At 35.2% G+C, this 17250-nt stretch overlaps 1 protein-coding gene across 1 annotated transcript in view; it reads right to left on the bottom strand.

Annotated features, from left to right (window-relative positions):
* The window catches only part of LMBRD1 (LMBR1 domain containing 1), a 132659-nt gene that overhangs the window by 38239 nt on the left and 77170 nt on the right, over nt 1-17250 (bottom strand). Inside the window, exons 8-9 of the mRNA XM_011957046.1 lie at nt 12633-12758; nt 7251-7403 (exon numbers count right to left, since the gene is read on the bottom strand). Coding sequence (XP_011812436.1) covers nt 7251-7403; nt 12633-12758 — 279 coding nt within the window. The remainder of the gene's footprint in view (nt 1-7250; nt 7404-12632; nt 12759-17250) is intronic.

Raw genomic sequence — 17250 nt, 5'->3', positions numbered from 1 at the left:
TCAAGTGAAAAGTGTTAGTTTATTGATTTTGTTACAATTTCTAGTTTTACTCCACTGCAATCAGAGAAAAGTTGTTTGCAATATATCTATTCTTTGAAACTTCCTGATATTTTCTTCAAGATCTAATTAATATATGATCAACTTTTGTGTTCCCTGTGCATTTGGAGAAAAGGTTATTTTCTATTATCTAGATGTAAAGTTTAAAAGTTGTAAGTTGTACCTTACTATTAGGTCTTCTATATTTTTACTCTATTTCATCCACTTGAAATGTCTTACCCTGAGTATGTTGTTAATCTCCTATTACTACTATATTTCAATCTTTATCTTCTGAAATCTCCCAGAGTTTTTGCTTTCAAGGTGGCTGCTGTGTTAATTGGTACACAGATATCCACAGTTATTACATCTTCATTCTAAATTGTGGCTTTTCATATTAAAAAGTGTGTGAGTTTTCTACTGCTGCCAATGACACACCACCACAAACGTAGTGGCCTGAAACAGCATCCACTTATTATCTCAGTTTCTGTGGGTCAGCTGTCTATGCACAGTGCAGCTCAAAGGAATCTCTGCTTGAGGTCTCACAGGCCCAAAACCAAGGTGTCGGTAGGGCTATGTTCCCTTCTGGAGACTCTGGGAAAGAAATACTTTCATGCTCATTCAGATTGTTGGCTGACATTCAGTTCCTTAAGGTTGTAGAGTTAGAGTTTTCATTTCTTTGTTGGCTATCATTTGGGAACATCTCTCCGTTTCTTAAGGCTGCTTGCATTCCTCGTCACATTTCCCCCTCCATCTTAAAATCAGTCACGGCAAGTCAAGTCATTCTCACACTTTGAATATCTTTGATGTACCCTTTATCACTTCTCTCTGACTCTAGTCCAGAAAGTTCTCTGCTTTTAAGGGTTCATGTTATTAGACTGAGCCCACCTGAATAATCCAGGATAATCTTTGTATTTTAAGATTTATAACCTTAATTACATCTGTAAGGTTCCTTTGCCACTTAACATCACAGGTTTCCTGGATGAGGCCATCATTAGGTGAAGAAGAAAGCACTGGACCTACCACAAAACGTGTCCTTCTTTGTTACAATTGGTGTATTTTGGCTTGAATTCTATTTTGTCTAATAGGATCACTGTTTCCTTATTGTTTCCATTTGTCTAGTAAGTCTTTGAACACCTGTTTATTTTTAGTCTTTTTGAACTACTGTTTTAGGTATGTCTCTTTTAAACAGCATTCATTGGATCTATCTTCTTTGTGAAGAAAATTAAAATTTTTCTTCTAATGGTGAGTTAGGTCTATTCACATCTGTTGATATTATGGACATATTTAGTCTCAATAATATCTTACTGTTAGATAATTTTGTGTATGTTATATTTCCTGTATTCTTTACTCTAGGTACCAAGAATAGGCAAACATGGAGAGCAGAAGAGAAATCACTAGGGAATGGAGAATTACCGTTTAACAAATGTATTGTTTCCATTTGAAAAAGATCAGAAAATGAATAGTGATGATGGTTGCACAACATTGTGAATGTACTTACAGCTATTGAATATATACCTAAAAATATTCCAAATCATAGATTGAGACATATATATTTTACCACAATTAAAAACATCTAAAAAATATATGCAATGTAATTACAAACATAAATTTATAATTTTCTGTATAAGCCTAAGAAGTACATATGGTAAAATCTCAAGTTACATTTAAAACCTAATGATCTATAAGTTACCCAGGCCAATTAGCTGTATAAGCTCAAAGTATATTCTTCTGTCAGGGAAGAGTTTATTTAAGTATTTAATGAACATCAGACTGTATGCTTAGAAATGTGTTCAATATTATATATAATTGCTGTTTTAAAGAGCTATTAACTTATTCTAATTAGGTGCTTATTTTTATAATTGTCTTCAGCACAAAACTAATCTCCCTTCATTTTCATGGTAGGATTTAAGAACTTGAAAAATCCTGCATATAGAACTATAACAGCAGCAGCTGCAATTTTCTGAGCTGTTTACGTCAAAAGGAACTGCACTGCATACATTATTTCATTTAATTCCCACAACAAAATAAGGCAGGTATATAATTCCATTTTAAGAATGAGAAAAGTGAGGTTCAAAAAGCTTAAGTAAGAAGAAGTTACATAGTTGGTGAGGAGTAGAGCAACGACTCAAACCCAGGATTAGGTGACCATAAAGCCTATGCTTCTGAAATAAGTTATGTATATGCTAGGGAAATGCATGGCAATCACAAGATCAACAGGCATCTTCATGGGAATGAAAAAAAAAATCCTCCACTAATTTTAAAAATTGTAAATTTTTTTACATTTGCAAAAATTTTAATTTAATTCATTTCATAAAAAGATAAATATGAATTATAGTAGAGAATAAAAGGTAACACTGGCACAAAATTTTGAGATAGAACATAAGTTCTAAGAAATTTAATGTCAGGAACTTCCCAAAGACCTTAAATTACCTTCAGCATATACAGAGAATGCTGTATAGAAGGGCAAGTGGACCTAGATCTACTTTCTTCCTCTAGTTTGACTTGAATGTTAATGCTTAAGAAACACTAAATGAGCTGGGCGCGGTGGCTTATGCCTGCAAACCCAGCACTTTCAGAGGCTGAGGCGGGCGGATCACCTGAAGTTAGGAGTTCGAGTCCAGCCCGACCAACATGGAGAAACCCCATCTCTACTAAAAATACAAAATTAGCCAGGCGTGGTGGTGCATGTCTGTAATCCCAGCTACTTGGGAGGCTGAGGCAGGAGAATCGCTTGAACCTGGGAGGTGAAGCTTGTGGTGAGCAGAGACTGCGCCACTGGACTCTAGCCTGGGCAACAAGAGCAAAATTCCATTTCAAAAAAAGAAAAGAAACACTAAACGAAAATTTGGCTTTCTATTTCTGAATTATTACACCAATTGTACATAAATACAGAGGTAATGAATAACAACTTTCATATCTCATTTAAGGAAAAAAGCAGGGTTTCTCTCATCATAATACAAGTTAAACCCTCAATTACATAACGACTAGTTTGTACCCCTAGAGATTCCTTCAGGCATGCCTATTACCCTATTCCTAACTTAGGACCAGACACGGAAAGATGGGTAAAAATTTAGATCACTATTCAGAAATGACACATTTACTAACATAAAGAATAACTATACTGGAGGTTTCCGCCAATGAAATTAGGAAAGAAAGAAATAAAAGCAATTACAAATCCTATAAGGAAGAAGTAAAACTGTCTTTTAGCAGCTGCTATGATCATGTACAACAGAAACCTTCCTAAGGAATCTACAATGCAGGCACTAGAACTAATAATTTAACCAGGTTGCAGGATATAAGGGTAAGATACAAAGACAAATTTCTACATACTAACAACAAATATTAAAAACTGAAATTAAACAACATAATTTACAAGAGTATAAAAAGTACTTGGAGGTAAATTTATCAAGATATTTGTAAGACCTCTACATTGAACACTACAAAACATTCCTGAGAGAAATTTAAGATGTAAATAAATAGATATCATGTTCACGGATAGAATATATCAGTTCTCCCCCAAATTTACCTATAATAGTGAAAGTAATCCCAACAGATGGCCTAGTGGATGTTTTGTGGAATTATAAATTGATTCTTAAATTGATATGAAAATGCAAAGGATTTGGTAAAGCCAAAACAATTTTTAAAAAGGGAAATAAAACGGAAGAATTTATATTACCTAACTTTATGGCAGATTATAAAGTTCTAGTAATCAAGTATTAGCATAAAGACATATAGATCAATGGAGTAGAATAGCGATTCCAGAAACAGACCCACACTTATACTACAATCAATTTATTTGACAAAACTTCCAAGGAAAGTCAATGAGCAAAGGATAGTCTTGACAAAAAATTATTCTGGAACAGTTGGATATCCACATAGAAAATAAAATGAACCTTAACTCTTAAGTCATACCATAGCACAAAAGTAACTTCAAAGGGGCCACGATCCCAAGCATAAGATGTAAATCTACCTTAAGATAGACAAACATTTCTGAGGACATAAAAATATGAACCAAAAATAGGCATATAAATTGGAATTCATCAAAATTTAAGAAACAGCTGAATTACAGTGTTAAGAAACCAAAAACATAAAGAAAACTTGCCACGAACTAGGAGACGATACAAGACATCAATGTGACAAAGTGCTAGATCCAGACTATACAACGAATGTTTGTATCTCACTCATAACAGAAAAAACTAATTTATAAAATGGCCAAAAGACTGAAACACACATTTTATAGAAAATAGCCAATAAGCATACAGAAAGATGCTAAATATCATTTAATCACTAATGAAATGCAAAGCAAAAATGTGAGATGCTACTGCACATTCATAAGAATAAGTCTACAGACACTACATAAGAGTTGAAAAGAATGTGAAACAATGGGCAATCTCTTATTGCTATGGGAATGCAAAATGGTTGTAACCCTTTTGGAAAACACTTTAGCAGTTTCTTATAAAGTTAAACATATTAAACATTAGATCCAGAAATTCTACTCAAGTATTTATCCAAAAGAAATGAATGAAAGCACAACTACACAAAGGTTTGTACAAAAATATTCATATTAGTATTATTCATTATAGTCTCAAACCAGAAACAACCCAAATTTCCACCAACAGGGGTGAGTGAATAAACAAACTGTGATACAGACACACACTGTAATACTGTTGAACAATACAACTGAATAAACCACTGGGCAAAAAAAAAGTATTAAATAATAACATGAGCAAATCTCAAAAACCGTGCCATGCCAAAAAAGCCACCAGACAAAAGATTGTACAGTTTATGATTCCACTTATTTAAAATTCCAGAACACATAAAACTGACCTCTAATGATAGAAAGGACATCAACAGTTACCTAAAGTCTGAGCTCAGGGGAGCAAGAGAGGTCACGAGGTAGATTTTTCAGGTGATGTGGATGTCCTATCTATCTATATTCGACAAAACTAATCTGTACACTTAGTAAAGTTGATTTGAAAATCCTTCTAAACATATGTTTGGTGAAATGGAACACAGCAATTTAAAAGAAGGCAGCTGATGTTAGAGACCAGATTATAAATATTTATAAAAACCTAAAAAACAATTTAGGATTAAAATAAAGCTGGAGAGGGTTTTATCATACTTGCAGTGCTATGAAGACAAATCACCTTGGGGAAAAAAAAAACTGGGGTAAAGTTTTAAAAATTTATTCTAACAGAAGATTTAAAAAGTGATTATATAGAAAAACTAACTGATTATGGTCTATTTTTAAAAATCTCTTTCAAACCAGGGTCTTTTTAGGGTGAGCAGTTAGTGCATTTCTTTCTAATTATAAAAGGTGGAGAAAGCAGCATCCGAATTGAACCTGACTGACTCATCTTTGAATGGTTCTTTGAATCATTTCTTTTTCTTTTTTTAACATTTAAGTTCACAGGTACAAGCGCAGGTTTGTTACATAGGTAAACTTGTGTCATGGGGGTTGTTGTACAGGTTATTTCATCACCCAGGTACTAAGCAAGGAACCCATTAGTTATTTTTCCTGATCCTCTCCTTCCTCCCACCCTCCACCCTCTGAAAGGCCCCAGTGTGTGTTGTTCCCCTCTATCTATGTTGAATCACTTCTTTTAAAATTTAGCTCAAACCCACTTTCTAGCTTCATTTTGCCTAACTCCAAGTTAGTGCACTCACTGAATTTCTGAATTACAACTTGTATGCTATTGTATACAAAGGTCTGGTGTTTGAAATGCTTCCAAATATAGAATGAGCATATTTAGAAGTCTGTGGCCAGCAGTTTTTGTTACTTTTTAGTCTGAGCCATATTAAAATGATCTTAATTCATTCTATGTAGCTAGGTTTAAGTACTACAGTCCCAAGAATCCAAAGCTGGCAAACAATGGTTTCCAAAAAGAGAAAATAATAATTTTCCATGTCAAATAATGTCTTTTTACATACTTTCAGAAACATAATCTAACAATGAGAAAAATTCTATTACTGTAAGTCAGAGTTCCTGTGTTCCTTTTTTTTAGATTAAAGAAAGTCATTTTGTTTCTCACAGTTTTCACAACCCATACAAATAGATAAATTCATAAAGAAAATGTCACATATACAAAATTGGAATATTATTCAGTCTTGTAAAAAATAAGGGAATCCTCTCATTTGTGATAACATGGATGAGCCTGAAAGACACTATGCTAAATGAAATAAGTCAGACATAGAAAGACACCACACAATTCTTATGTGAGACACCTAAAATAGGAAAAAGTATAGATATAGAAATTAGAATAGTAGCTACCAGGGAATGCAGAAAAAAGATAAGAAAAGTTGTCATCTAAGGGATATAAAGATGCAGTTACACAAGATGAGTAAGTCTGCCATGAAAGAGAGGGCCTATAGTCAACAATAATATGTAGTACATATAAAAATTTTAGAAAGAATGGACCTCACTTTAAATGTTAACAAATCAACAACAGCAACAAAGGAAAATACAGAAAGTTTTGGAGGTGATGTATATGCCCATTACCCAGAATGTGGTGATAGCAACATAAATGAATATGTATGTCTAAACTCACCAAACTGCATTCATTAATTATGTACAGTGTTAAAAGAAACAATTGGATCTCCATAAAAGTGGGAGGAAACACCAGTATGGTAAGGCATGAAAACAAAAATGTACACCAGTAGAGAAGAATAGAGAGCCTAGAAATAAATCCATCAACTTAGTCAATTTATTTTTGACAAAGGTACCATGAATACATACTAAGGAAAGGATAGTCAATCCAACATAGTGCTGGAAAACATGAACTCCATGCCAACAGAATGAAACTGGGCCCTCATTTTAAACCACACACAAAAACCAAATCAACATAGACAAAACACTTAAACATAAGACCTGAAACTGTAAATCTACTAGGAGAAAGCATAGGCTTCTAAGCTCTAACATGAGTCACAGATCTACTTACAGGAAAGTATAAACTTGAAGAATATGCTAGCGGCATATTGCAATACTTACCTATGTTTTTATTTTTATTTCTCAACAATTGTAATACATTGCTCAGAAAGGTTATGCACCTTGCCCAAACTACCAAAGAGAGCTGTGATTTAAAACCAGATTAAACTCCCAAATCCATTTTAAGTACCATGCTGTAATGTTTCAAAAGGAGAGCTCAATCTCTCCAAGAGATACTACATAAACTTGAGAGAACAGTGACAGTATAATTTTGAAAAATTTAATTTACCTTCAGGGGACGCAGAGCGCCACAAAATTTTGTCCACCAGCTGTTTTCAATGAATTCTAAATGCCTCTCTCTCTTCTTAAGTGTTCGTAACCTTTCTTCAAACTGTTTTAAGGCGCGTTTATCCCTTGCTGGCAAAGGTCGACCATCTTTGCTCTGCAAATGACGGAACAAAACAAAAGTTTTACCATTAACATCTTAATAAAGTACCCCGCAGATTTAGCAGATCAGGCGACAAAACTTTTTCAGGATGGACACTGTTTAGGCAAATTTACAAACTAAAAAAACCATACAACTGCAATAAACATAGGATAACCAAGGTCAGCATAAAAATGTGGATGTGTGTACATTTATGCCTACCTTCCTCTTGATTCCAATACACGGTAGTTATGTGGAGAGAGATAACCATTTGTAAAAACATTCCACAAAAAGTGTATTTGATAAGAAGTGTTAACGACTATGTACTTTGTTTAATGATTCTCCCTCCTCTCCAAACTCACTATATCACTTATTTTCATAGATTTGGCGCTGCCCCTTCCCTCTCTTTAGTCAAGTGGTTATGTTACCTGAACTGATGCCTCTCAGCCCAATTCAAATGCTAGCAGAATGAAGCAACACAAGTACAGAAGGCATGGAGAGGTTTTTGTAACAATTGCTAACAACTGATACTTCCTTGTTTTCCAAGTACTTTGGCAAATGAGTCAAACTTTCTTTGGCCAACCTATCTGACAGATAATTTCCATCTATTTTTACATGATATTTTCTGTAACCATGATGGTTTCATGAAAAGAAACCATCTTTTCTCATCATATCTCATAGATACACTTTCCCACTGAACTCTCCTGCTCCTGTCTTCAATTGGGTACAAAAAATAAAACAACTACTAAATACAGAAAAAGTAAAATATAAAATTGTTTTTATCGGCAGGAACAATAAAAATATTTGTATAGGATTATATTTTTAAAATGCAGATACATTAGGTATTAGAATGTCTTTAATATTCCTATTAAGGTTTAAATAGGTTCCTAGCAGATACACAACATATTGCTCTCCCATATATCCTAGTGCAACCTCAATTTGAAATCATAAATATAATGCAGAGAATACCTAGGTAACATTTAATAAAGAGATTTACATAGTTACAACAATCTCTTTACATATCGGCATCACTATGACCTTCTGGAACCAATCATCCTCTTCCACGCCTTATCTTATTGCTTGTCAAACTTGATGCATAAGAATCACTTGGAAAGTTTGTTAAATACAGATTTCTAGGCCCTATCCCCAAAGGATATGATTTGGTAGGTCTTGGGTGGGGCCTAGAATTTGAATTTCTACCAAATTTCCAGGAGATACAGATGCTACTAGTCCAGACACCACACATTACATACTACAGACTATATTTCATTCCTCTAAGTACATTGGGTATTATCACTGGATCCCAGACAACGAAAACTAAGAGGGATTTTCTGAGATCAGAGGAATAAAATGAACATTCCCTTCTGGAGGATATATCCAGGTAACAATACTTCAAGTGTGTATGAGAAGGATTTTGCACTTTTTATCTTAACCATAACAATTTTCCCCCAAATTCCCATTACCGTATCAAAAGGATACTAAAAATGAAGTAATTTTGTCTCAGTGCTGGTATTCACTATTTTAGAAAAAAAAAAATTAGTAAACTGATTTAAGGATCCACTTGAAACAAACCCAAGTTATCTGCCTACTTGGTGAATGCTTCAGTGGAACGAGGGATGAATTTCCATTCTGCATTGCCAATTGACTAAACAAATATAATTTTGATCAGAGAAACAAATACTAAGATGTAAACTCAGCAGTGAACATCTATCTCATTTGAAAGAAAAAATGTAGTTATACAGGTTAAAATGTAGTTAAAGGGTATAACAAACCTCTGGTTAAGAAAAAAAGTAAAACATGAAAGCTTCCCTTCACACAGTCTCACTGTCTCCAATTACCATATTACCATTCCCCTTTCCTATACATTTTTTACTGTTAAGCTGTTAAATATCCTTCGGCAAATTTTCTGTTTACACACACACACACACACACACAAAGTACACATATACAAAAGTATTTATGATTTCTTGTTATACATAATAGCTAACATTTCTTGAAAACCTTTTTTTAACTTTTAAGTTCAGAGGTACATGTGCAGGATGTGCAGGTTTGTTACACAGGTAAATGTGTGCCATGGGGGTTTGTTGTACACATTATTTCATCACCCAGGTATTAAGTCTAGTAGCCATTAGTTATTTTTTCTGATCTTCTCCCTCCTTCCACCCTCTGCCCTCCAGTAGGCCCTAGTGTGCACTGTTACCCTCTTTGTGTCCGTGTTCTCATCATTTAGCTTCCACTTGTGAGAACATGCAGTACTAGATTTTCTGTTCATGTGTTAGTTTGCTAAGGATAATGGCCTCCAGCTCTCTCCATGTTCCTGCAAGGGACATGATCTCATTTTTTTTTAATGACTGCATACTATTCCATGGTATATATGTACCACATTTTCTTTATGTGGTCTACCATTGATGGGCATTTAGGTTGATTCCATGTCTTTGCTATTGTGAATAGTGCTGCAATGAACATTTGCATGCATGCGTCTTTATCGCAGAATGCTTTATATTCCTCTGGGTATATACCCACTAATGGGATTGCTGGGGTTAGATGGTAGTCCTACTTTTAGTTCTTTGAGGAATCGCCATACTACTTTCCACAATGGTTGAACTAATCTGCACTTCTACCAACAATGTATAAGGGTTCTCCTTTCTCAGCAATCCCGCTGGCATCTGTTATTTTTGGACTTTTTAATAACAGCCATTCTGACTGATGTGAGATGTATTAAGTGTGGTTTTTATTTGCATTTCTCTAGTGATCAGTGATGTTGAGCTTTTTTTGTATGATTATTTGGCCACATGTATGTCTTCTTTTGAGAAATGTCTTGAGCACCTTTCTTGTGCATAAAACTGGTCTTCTCTTTTTATATTTATTTTTTGTACATCTTCTGAATAACTCTTTGAGGCAGATAATAGTATTATATTCATTCACTAAATCAGAAAAAAAGGCCTACAGATGTTATGTGCACAATCAGTAGAGCTAGATTTTGAACTGAGATAGTCTGATTTTACATGACATATTCTTCAAGCTATATACAGATTTATAAATATATCTCATTCCTTATCATTACTGCACATTACAAGATGGTATCTAGATTTAACAAACAACTTCTTTTGAACATGTAGATTATTTCCTTTTTTAATTTTTGTTGAGGGCCATTAACAATGTGCCATAAACATCCTTATATACTTAGGTACAAACAATTCAGTAGGATAATTTCCTAGAGGTAAACTGTTAAACTTTAATTATTAAAAGGTGTGTATGTATATGTACAGGCACATGTCATGCCATTCAATATTCTTTAAAAAGTTGTATATTTTACATACTCACAGTCTAATCCCCAAATTCTGATAAAAATTTGACACAGATAAAAATTTAAAAGAGGTCCAAAGAATTTTAAAAAAATATATTGAGTTGTTCTTGACTTTTATTATTATTTTACAGTTTGTAGCTATTGTGAATGGGATTATTTTCTATTACATCTTCCAACTAATTAATAATGGTTATGTTTACATCTAGGCACCATGATAAACTCTTATTAGTTCTACTAGTTTGTCAGTTATTTTAGATTATCATGGTAGATGATATTTGCCAATAAAAAAAGTTATTTTCCTTTTTCCCCCCTCCTCTCCAAGCTTATATGTAAATTCTAAATTATTTCTTATCTGACTCAGATTGCCAGAAATATGCTAAAAGTAACAAGAATACTAACATTACTCCTATATTTGATGTTAACGGGAATGTTTCTATTCTTACACTATTAAGTATTGTGCTCATTAGAGGCTTCCTTTCCATATTTTCTTATCTTTATTTTGAAAAGACTCTTTTAAAAAATGTAACTACAAATTAACTTTTAGAAAATACTCTAACATCTACTAAGATATTTATATTTCACATTTAATCTCAATATGTTAAACTACTTTAATGTATTTTCTGATGTATCATGCTTGCATTTCTGAGATAAACCTAATCTGATGATTATGAAATATTCTCTTACTATAGCATAGGTTTTGAATTGCTGTTTTTTTTTTTTTTTTAAAGGGTCTTTCTCCATCATCCAGGCTGAAGTGCAGTGGCACGATCATGGATCACTGCAGCCGCAACTTCCCAGGCTCAAGTGAACGTCCCAACTCAGTCTCCCAAGTAGTTGGGAGGCATGCCACGACACCTAGTTAAGTTTTTGTATTTTTTTGTAGAGATGGGGTTTTGCCCAGGCTGGTACCAAAATCCTAAGCTCAAGCAATCCGGTACTACAGGTGTAAGCCAAAGTACATACCTGGCCACTTACATTTTATTTGTATTAAAATATTTGCTTCTACTTTCATAAGAAAGCCAGTATATGGTTTTCTTTTTTGTGTGCTGTCATTATCTGGTTTATTTATCAGAATCATATTAGCTTAGGAGAATAATTTAGAGGACCTGCCATTTTTTTCCCATGATCTTTGAATAAGATTTATCTGTTACTTGAAGATGACAGAGGAAGAAAAACTTTTTACTGTATTTTTAAAAGCACATTTAATTGGCAAGGGGTTACATGTAATCTTTAGCTTATTCAACTAGTAAATAAAACTTCAACATAAATATTATAGTAAAATATAATATATTAAATGATGATACCTGAGAACTAGTAAGATCTTGATCATACATAAGAAAAACTTTTGTTTTTTAAGTGTTAGAACAATGATAGAAATTCTCAAATCGCTAGTGTCCTACATTTACACATAGGACAAATTTTTAGAAATATAGACATGGTTCTGTAAGGATACTGTATTAGTCCATTCTCATACTGCTATAAAGAACTACTCAAGACTGGGTACTTTACAAAGGAAAGAGGTTTGACTGACTCACAGTTCCGCAGGGCTGGGAGGCCTCAGGAAACTTACAATCATGGCAGAAGGGGAAGCAAACATGTCCTTCTTCACATGGCGGCAGGAAGAAGAAGTGCCAAAGGGGGAAAGGCTCCTTATAAAGCCATCAGATCTTGTGAGAACTCACTATCATGAGAACAGTATGAGGGTAACCGCTTCCATGACTAAATTACCTCCACTGGGCCCCTCCCACAACACAGGGGATTATGGGAACTATAATTCAAGATAAGATTTAAGTGGGGACACAGCCAAACCATATCAGCTATGCTGAAAAAAATTCAAACAATGTAAAAAGTTATGGGGTTGACAATGTCTAAGTCATATCAGAGTAGCTCTAAGACAAAGTAGTTTTATGCTTCTCAATTACACCAAAACACCAACTCACTTTTGATTTAATCATTTGAATGTGTTGTTCTACTTCTTCAATGTCTTCAGTGTTTTCTAAACGTTCATAAGCAGCGCTTCTAGTGCCTTTTATCAGATTTAAAGGTAACGCAGACATGCCATAGGCCTAAAAGAAAAAAAATTGAAATGTTTTAGAAATAATGTTTCAAACATATTATACACAATTGTAGGTTAAAAATGTCTTTTAAAGTCATAAAAGTCAGCAGTTGTGAAAGAGTACAGTCACTGAAAAACATAGTATACGGGAGTGAACACTATATTGTCTCATAATTCTCCCATTTATTTCACATTACATTTAAACAGAGTCAAATTTATAATACAATTCCTCAAAGGTTAAGTTGCAAATTTACTGTAAATTTACTGTACAATTCTTTACATCAAAGTAATAATTACAACTTCAGACTAATCGAAGGTTAAAATAATATAAATTAGTAAAAAAATTTAAAAAATGATTTTCTATAAAAAAGAACAATTTTCTCCAAGTATATGTAGTAAACCTTTGGTAAAGTATTTTAATATATACATGTCATTTGATTAGCATACCAATTATTTACATTATAAAAATATTTTTTTTTTTTTTTTTTTTTGAGACGGAGTCTCGCTCTGTCACCTGGGCTGGAGTGCAGTGGCCGGATCTCAGCTCACTGCAAGCTCCGCCTCCCGGGTTTACGCCATTCTCCTGCCTCAGCCTCCCGAGTACCTGGGACCACAGGCGCCGGCCACCTCGCCCGGCTAATTTTTTTTTTGTATTTTTAGTAGAGACGGGGTTTCACCGTGTTAGCCAGGATGATCTCGATCTCCTGACCTCGTGATCCACCCGTCTCGGCCTCCCAAAGTGCTGGGATTACAGGCTTGAGCCACCGCGCCCGGCCGAAAGTTCTAAATATTTATAACCAATCTTTTTGCTAAGTATTTTAAATATTTTCCAAGTAATTTTAAATTATTAATCAGTGTTAAGAATAAACGTTATTATATGTACTACCCAATTCCATATTCCAGTACCAAATGACAGCTTTTTAATATAGCCATTAATAATACTTAATGGCATCTGCTACGTAACCATTATTCAGAATCATTACTGACCGTACACCCTTAGCAGAAACACTAACAACTATAACCTCCTGGTTGCAGCAACAAACTCTGAAATGGATACTACATTATGTACTTAAATGTTTTTCATTTCCCTTCTGGCACACTTTACCCAGTGTCCCCTGTAGTTAGGTGGGCCATGACATTGAGTTCAGGACAATGAATATGGGCAGAAATGATAAATGCCACTTTTTAAGCATGACCCCAAACACCAAAATATCCTGGGTGATCCTGAATGTGTTTACTCATGTTCTCTGCTACCTAGCTGTCAACTCCAAGAATGACTTAAGATACCTTCAGTGTTAATTTTAATTAGTTCAATATTCTAACATTCTTCATCGAGTCTCCTTTATGCAATGATTAAACATTGCTTAAACCACAATTCAAATAGCAAAGCATAAATTCTAACAAATCAGCTTTTTTTTTAAATTAAGGGAGAACAAAAAACATGAATAAAAAATATCCCAAAATCAACTAGTTCTATCATATAACATCAACTCTATAGTATGTTGTATTTCGATATTTATCTAGCTGAAATTATTACCCAATATGCAAATCCTTGTATTTCCAAAGGAGAAACACATAAAAAACCTTGCACTTTAAATATTATTAAAACATAAGTTAGTATTCTCATTATTTCCCTTTAATCCTAAAATAGGAAGGGGTGGAAGAAGATTCTGTTACCATTAAAAGAAAATACATTTTGGATAGAGTACACTTTAAGTATTCCTTATCTTAAATGGCTGGGACTAGAAGCGTTTTGGATTTTAGAATTTTTTTGACTTTTAGTATATCTGCATTATTGAGCATCCGTAATCTGAAAATCCAAAATCTGAAATGCTCCAAGGAGAGATGAAACAAGATGGTAGAACAGAAGCCTATACCATTCATCATCCTCACTGAAAACCACATTTTAATATCTACACACAGAAAAGTCCTGTCACAAGAAGCAAAAATCCGGTAAGCAATCACAGTACCTGGTTTTAACTTCATATCACTAAAAGAGGTATTGAGGAAGTCAGGAGAGACAGTCTTGAATCATCAATGCCACCCCTCTGCCATCCCCCAGCAGCAGCCATGAGGCACCATGGAAGAGAATCTTTTCGCTTTCGGGAGGGACAGCACAGTAACTGGGGGGACTTTACATTGAATTCAGTGCTGCCCTGTCACCGTTGACAATACAGCCGTGCTGGGCTCAGTTACTGCCCATGCATAGAAGGAACATCTGCACCAACCCTAGCTAGAGGGGAATCACTCACCCCAGTGCTTGGAACTGGAGTTTCTCAGCAAGCCTTGCCACTGTGGGCAAAATGCTCTGTCGTCCTAGGTAAACTCAAAAGACAGTCTAGGAAACAAGGACTACAATTCCTATGCAACTCCTAGTGCTAGGCTGGGCTTAGAGTGGACTAGGGTGGCATGTGACCCAGGAAGACACCAGCTAAGGGAGTACTTGCACCATCCCTCTCCCAACCCCATGTGGTGTAGCTCACCTCAACAAAAGTGACTCTTTCCTTTGGCCTAAGGAGAGGGAAGAGTGAAGAGAACCTTGTTTTGTATCTTAGATACCAGCATGGCCACAGCAGGATACTGTGCCAGAGTCATCAAGCCCCCATTCCAGGGCCTAGCTCACAGATGACATTTCTAGACACACCTTGGGCCAAAAGGGAATCTGCTGCCTTAAAGGGCAGGCAGGATTGATTACCTGCTGCCTAAAGAGCCCCTGGTCCCTGAATAACCAGGAATGTTATCTACCAAGTACACTATGGGCCTTGGGCTCTGGGCCATGCTGGATTCAGGGGTGACCCAGCACATCCCCAGCTATGGTGGCTATGGTAAAAGACTCCTTCTGTCTGAGAAAAGTAAGGGGGACTTTGTCTTGCACCTCAGCCACAGTAAGGCAGAGCAACAAGCAGACTCTTGGGGTCCCCAAGTCAAGGTCTAGGTTCTTAGAGGACAGCACTTTTGTACATGCCCTGTCCAGAGGGGAGCCCACTGCCTGCAGGCTGAGTCTCAGGCCTGGCAGCATTCACCACAAGCTGTCAGAAGAGCCCTTGGGCTTTAAGTGAACACCGGCGGTGGCCTGGTGGACCCCCATGGAACAGAGTCTCCACAGAGACTCCTCTGCCTGTGGAAAGGGGAGGGAAGAGCAAGTAGGACTTTGTATTGTGGTGGTGTGAGTGTCAGCTTAGCCACAGATTAGCAGGTAAACTGCTAAAGTTTTTACTCCAATTCCTGGCTCCCAGACAGCATCTCAGTAGAAACCTTACAGGTCAGGAGAGAACAGCATAACATAAGTGCTGAAGATAGAAAAAGTTTACCCTAGAATAGTACATCCAGTAAAAATATCCTTCAAGTATGAAGGATAAAGATCTTCCCAGAGAAACAAAAGCTAAGAGGCTTCGTTAACACCAGACCTGCCCTACAAGAAATGGCTAAAGGGAGTTCTTCAATCTGAAACAAAAGGATGTTAAGAGCAAGAAGAAATCACGTGAAGGTACAAAATTCACTGGAATAGTAAGCACACAGAAAAACAAAGAATAGTATAACACTACAATGGTGGTGTGTAAATCAGTCTTGTCTTAAGTAGAAAACTAAATGAGGAACCAATCAAAAAAAAAAAAAGAACTTTTCAAGACACAGGCAGTACAATGAGACGTAAAGAGAAACAACAAAAAGTTTAAAAGCAGGACGATAAAGTTAAAGTGTAGTGCTTCTATTCGTTTTCTTTTGTGTGTTTGTTTGTATATGCAGTCAGTGACAAGTTGTCATCAGTTTAAAATAATGGGTTATAAAATAGCATATGCAAGCCTTGTGGTAACCTCAAATTAAAAAACATACAATGAATACTTAAAAACATAAAGGCAAGACATGAAAGCATACCACCAGACAAAATCACCTTCACTAAAAGGAAGATAAGAAAGAAAGAAAGAAAGAAAGAAGAGAGGATTATAAAATAACCAGAATATAAATAACAAAATGGCAGAAGTTATTACTTATCAGTAACAACACTGAATGTAAATGGACTAAACTCTCCAATCAAAAGACACAGACTGATTGAATGGATAAGAAATCCAAGACCCACTGATCTGTTGTCTACAAGAAATACATTTCACCTATAAAGACAAACACAGACCAGAATGGAAAAAGATATTCCATGCCAATGGAAACAAAAAAAGAACAAAAGTAACTATGTTTATATTTGGGAAAATAGATTTCAAGACAAAAACTGTATGAAAAGACAAAGAAGGTCATTATATAGTGATAAGGGGGTCAATTCAGCAAGAGGATATAACAATTATAAATGCACCCAACACTGGAGCACCTAGATATATAAAGCAAATATTATTAGAGTTAGAGAGAGAGACCCCAATACATTAACAATGGAGACTTCAACACCCCAATTTCAGTACTGGACAGCTCTCTCAGACAGAAAATCAGCAAAGAAACATCAGACTTAACCTGCACTACAAAACAAATAGACCTAATAGATATTTAAAGAACATTTCATC

This window comes from Colobus angolensis, unplaced genomic scaffold, assembly GCF_000951035.1.
Source record: "Colobus angolensis palliatus isolate OR3802 unplaced genomic scaffold, Cang.pa_1.0 Scaffold431, whole genome shotgun sequence".
Taxonomy (NCBI): domain Eukaryota; kingdom Metazoa; phylum Chordata; class Mammalia; order Primates; family Cercopithecidae; genus Colobus; species Colobus angolensis.
This window is presented reverse-complemented; position numbering and strand designations above follow the sequence as displayed.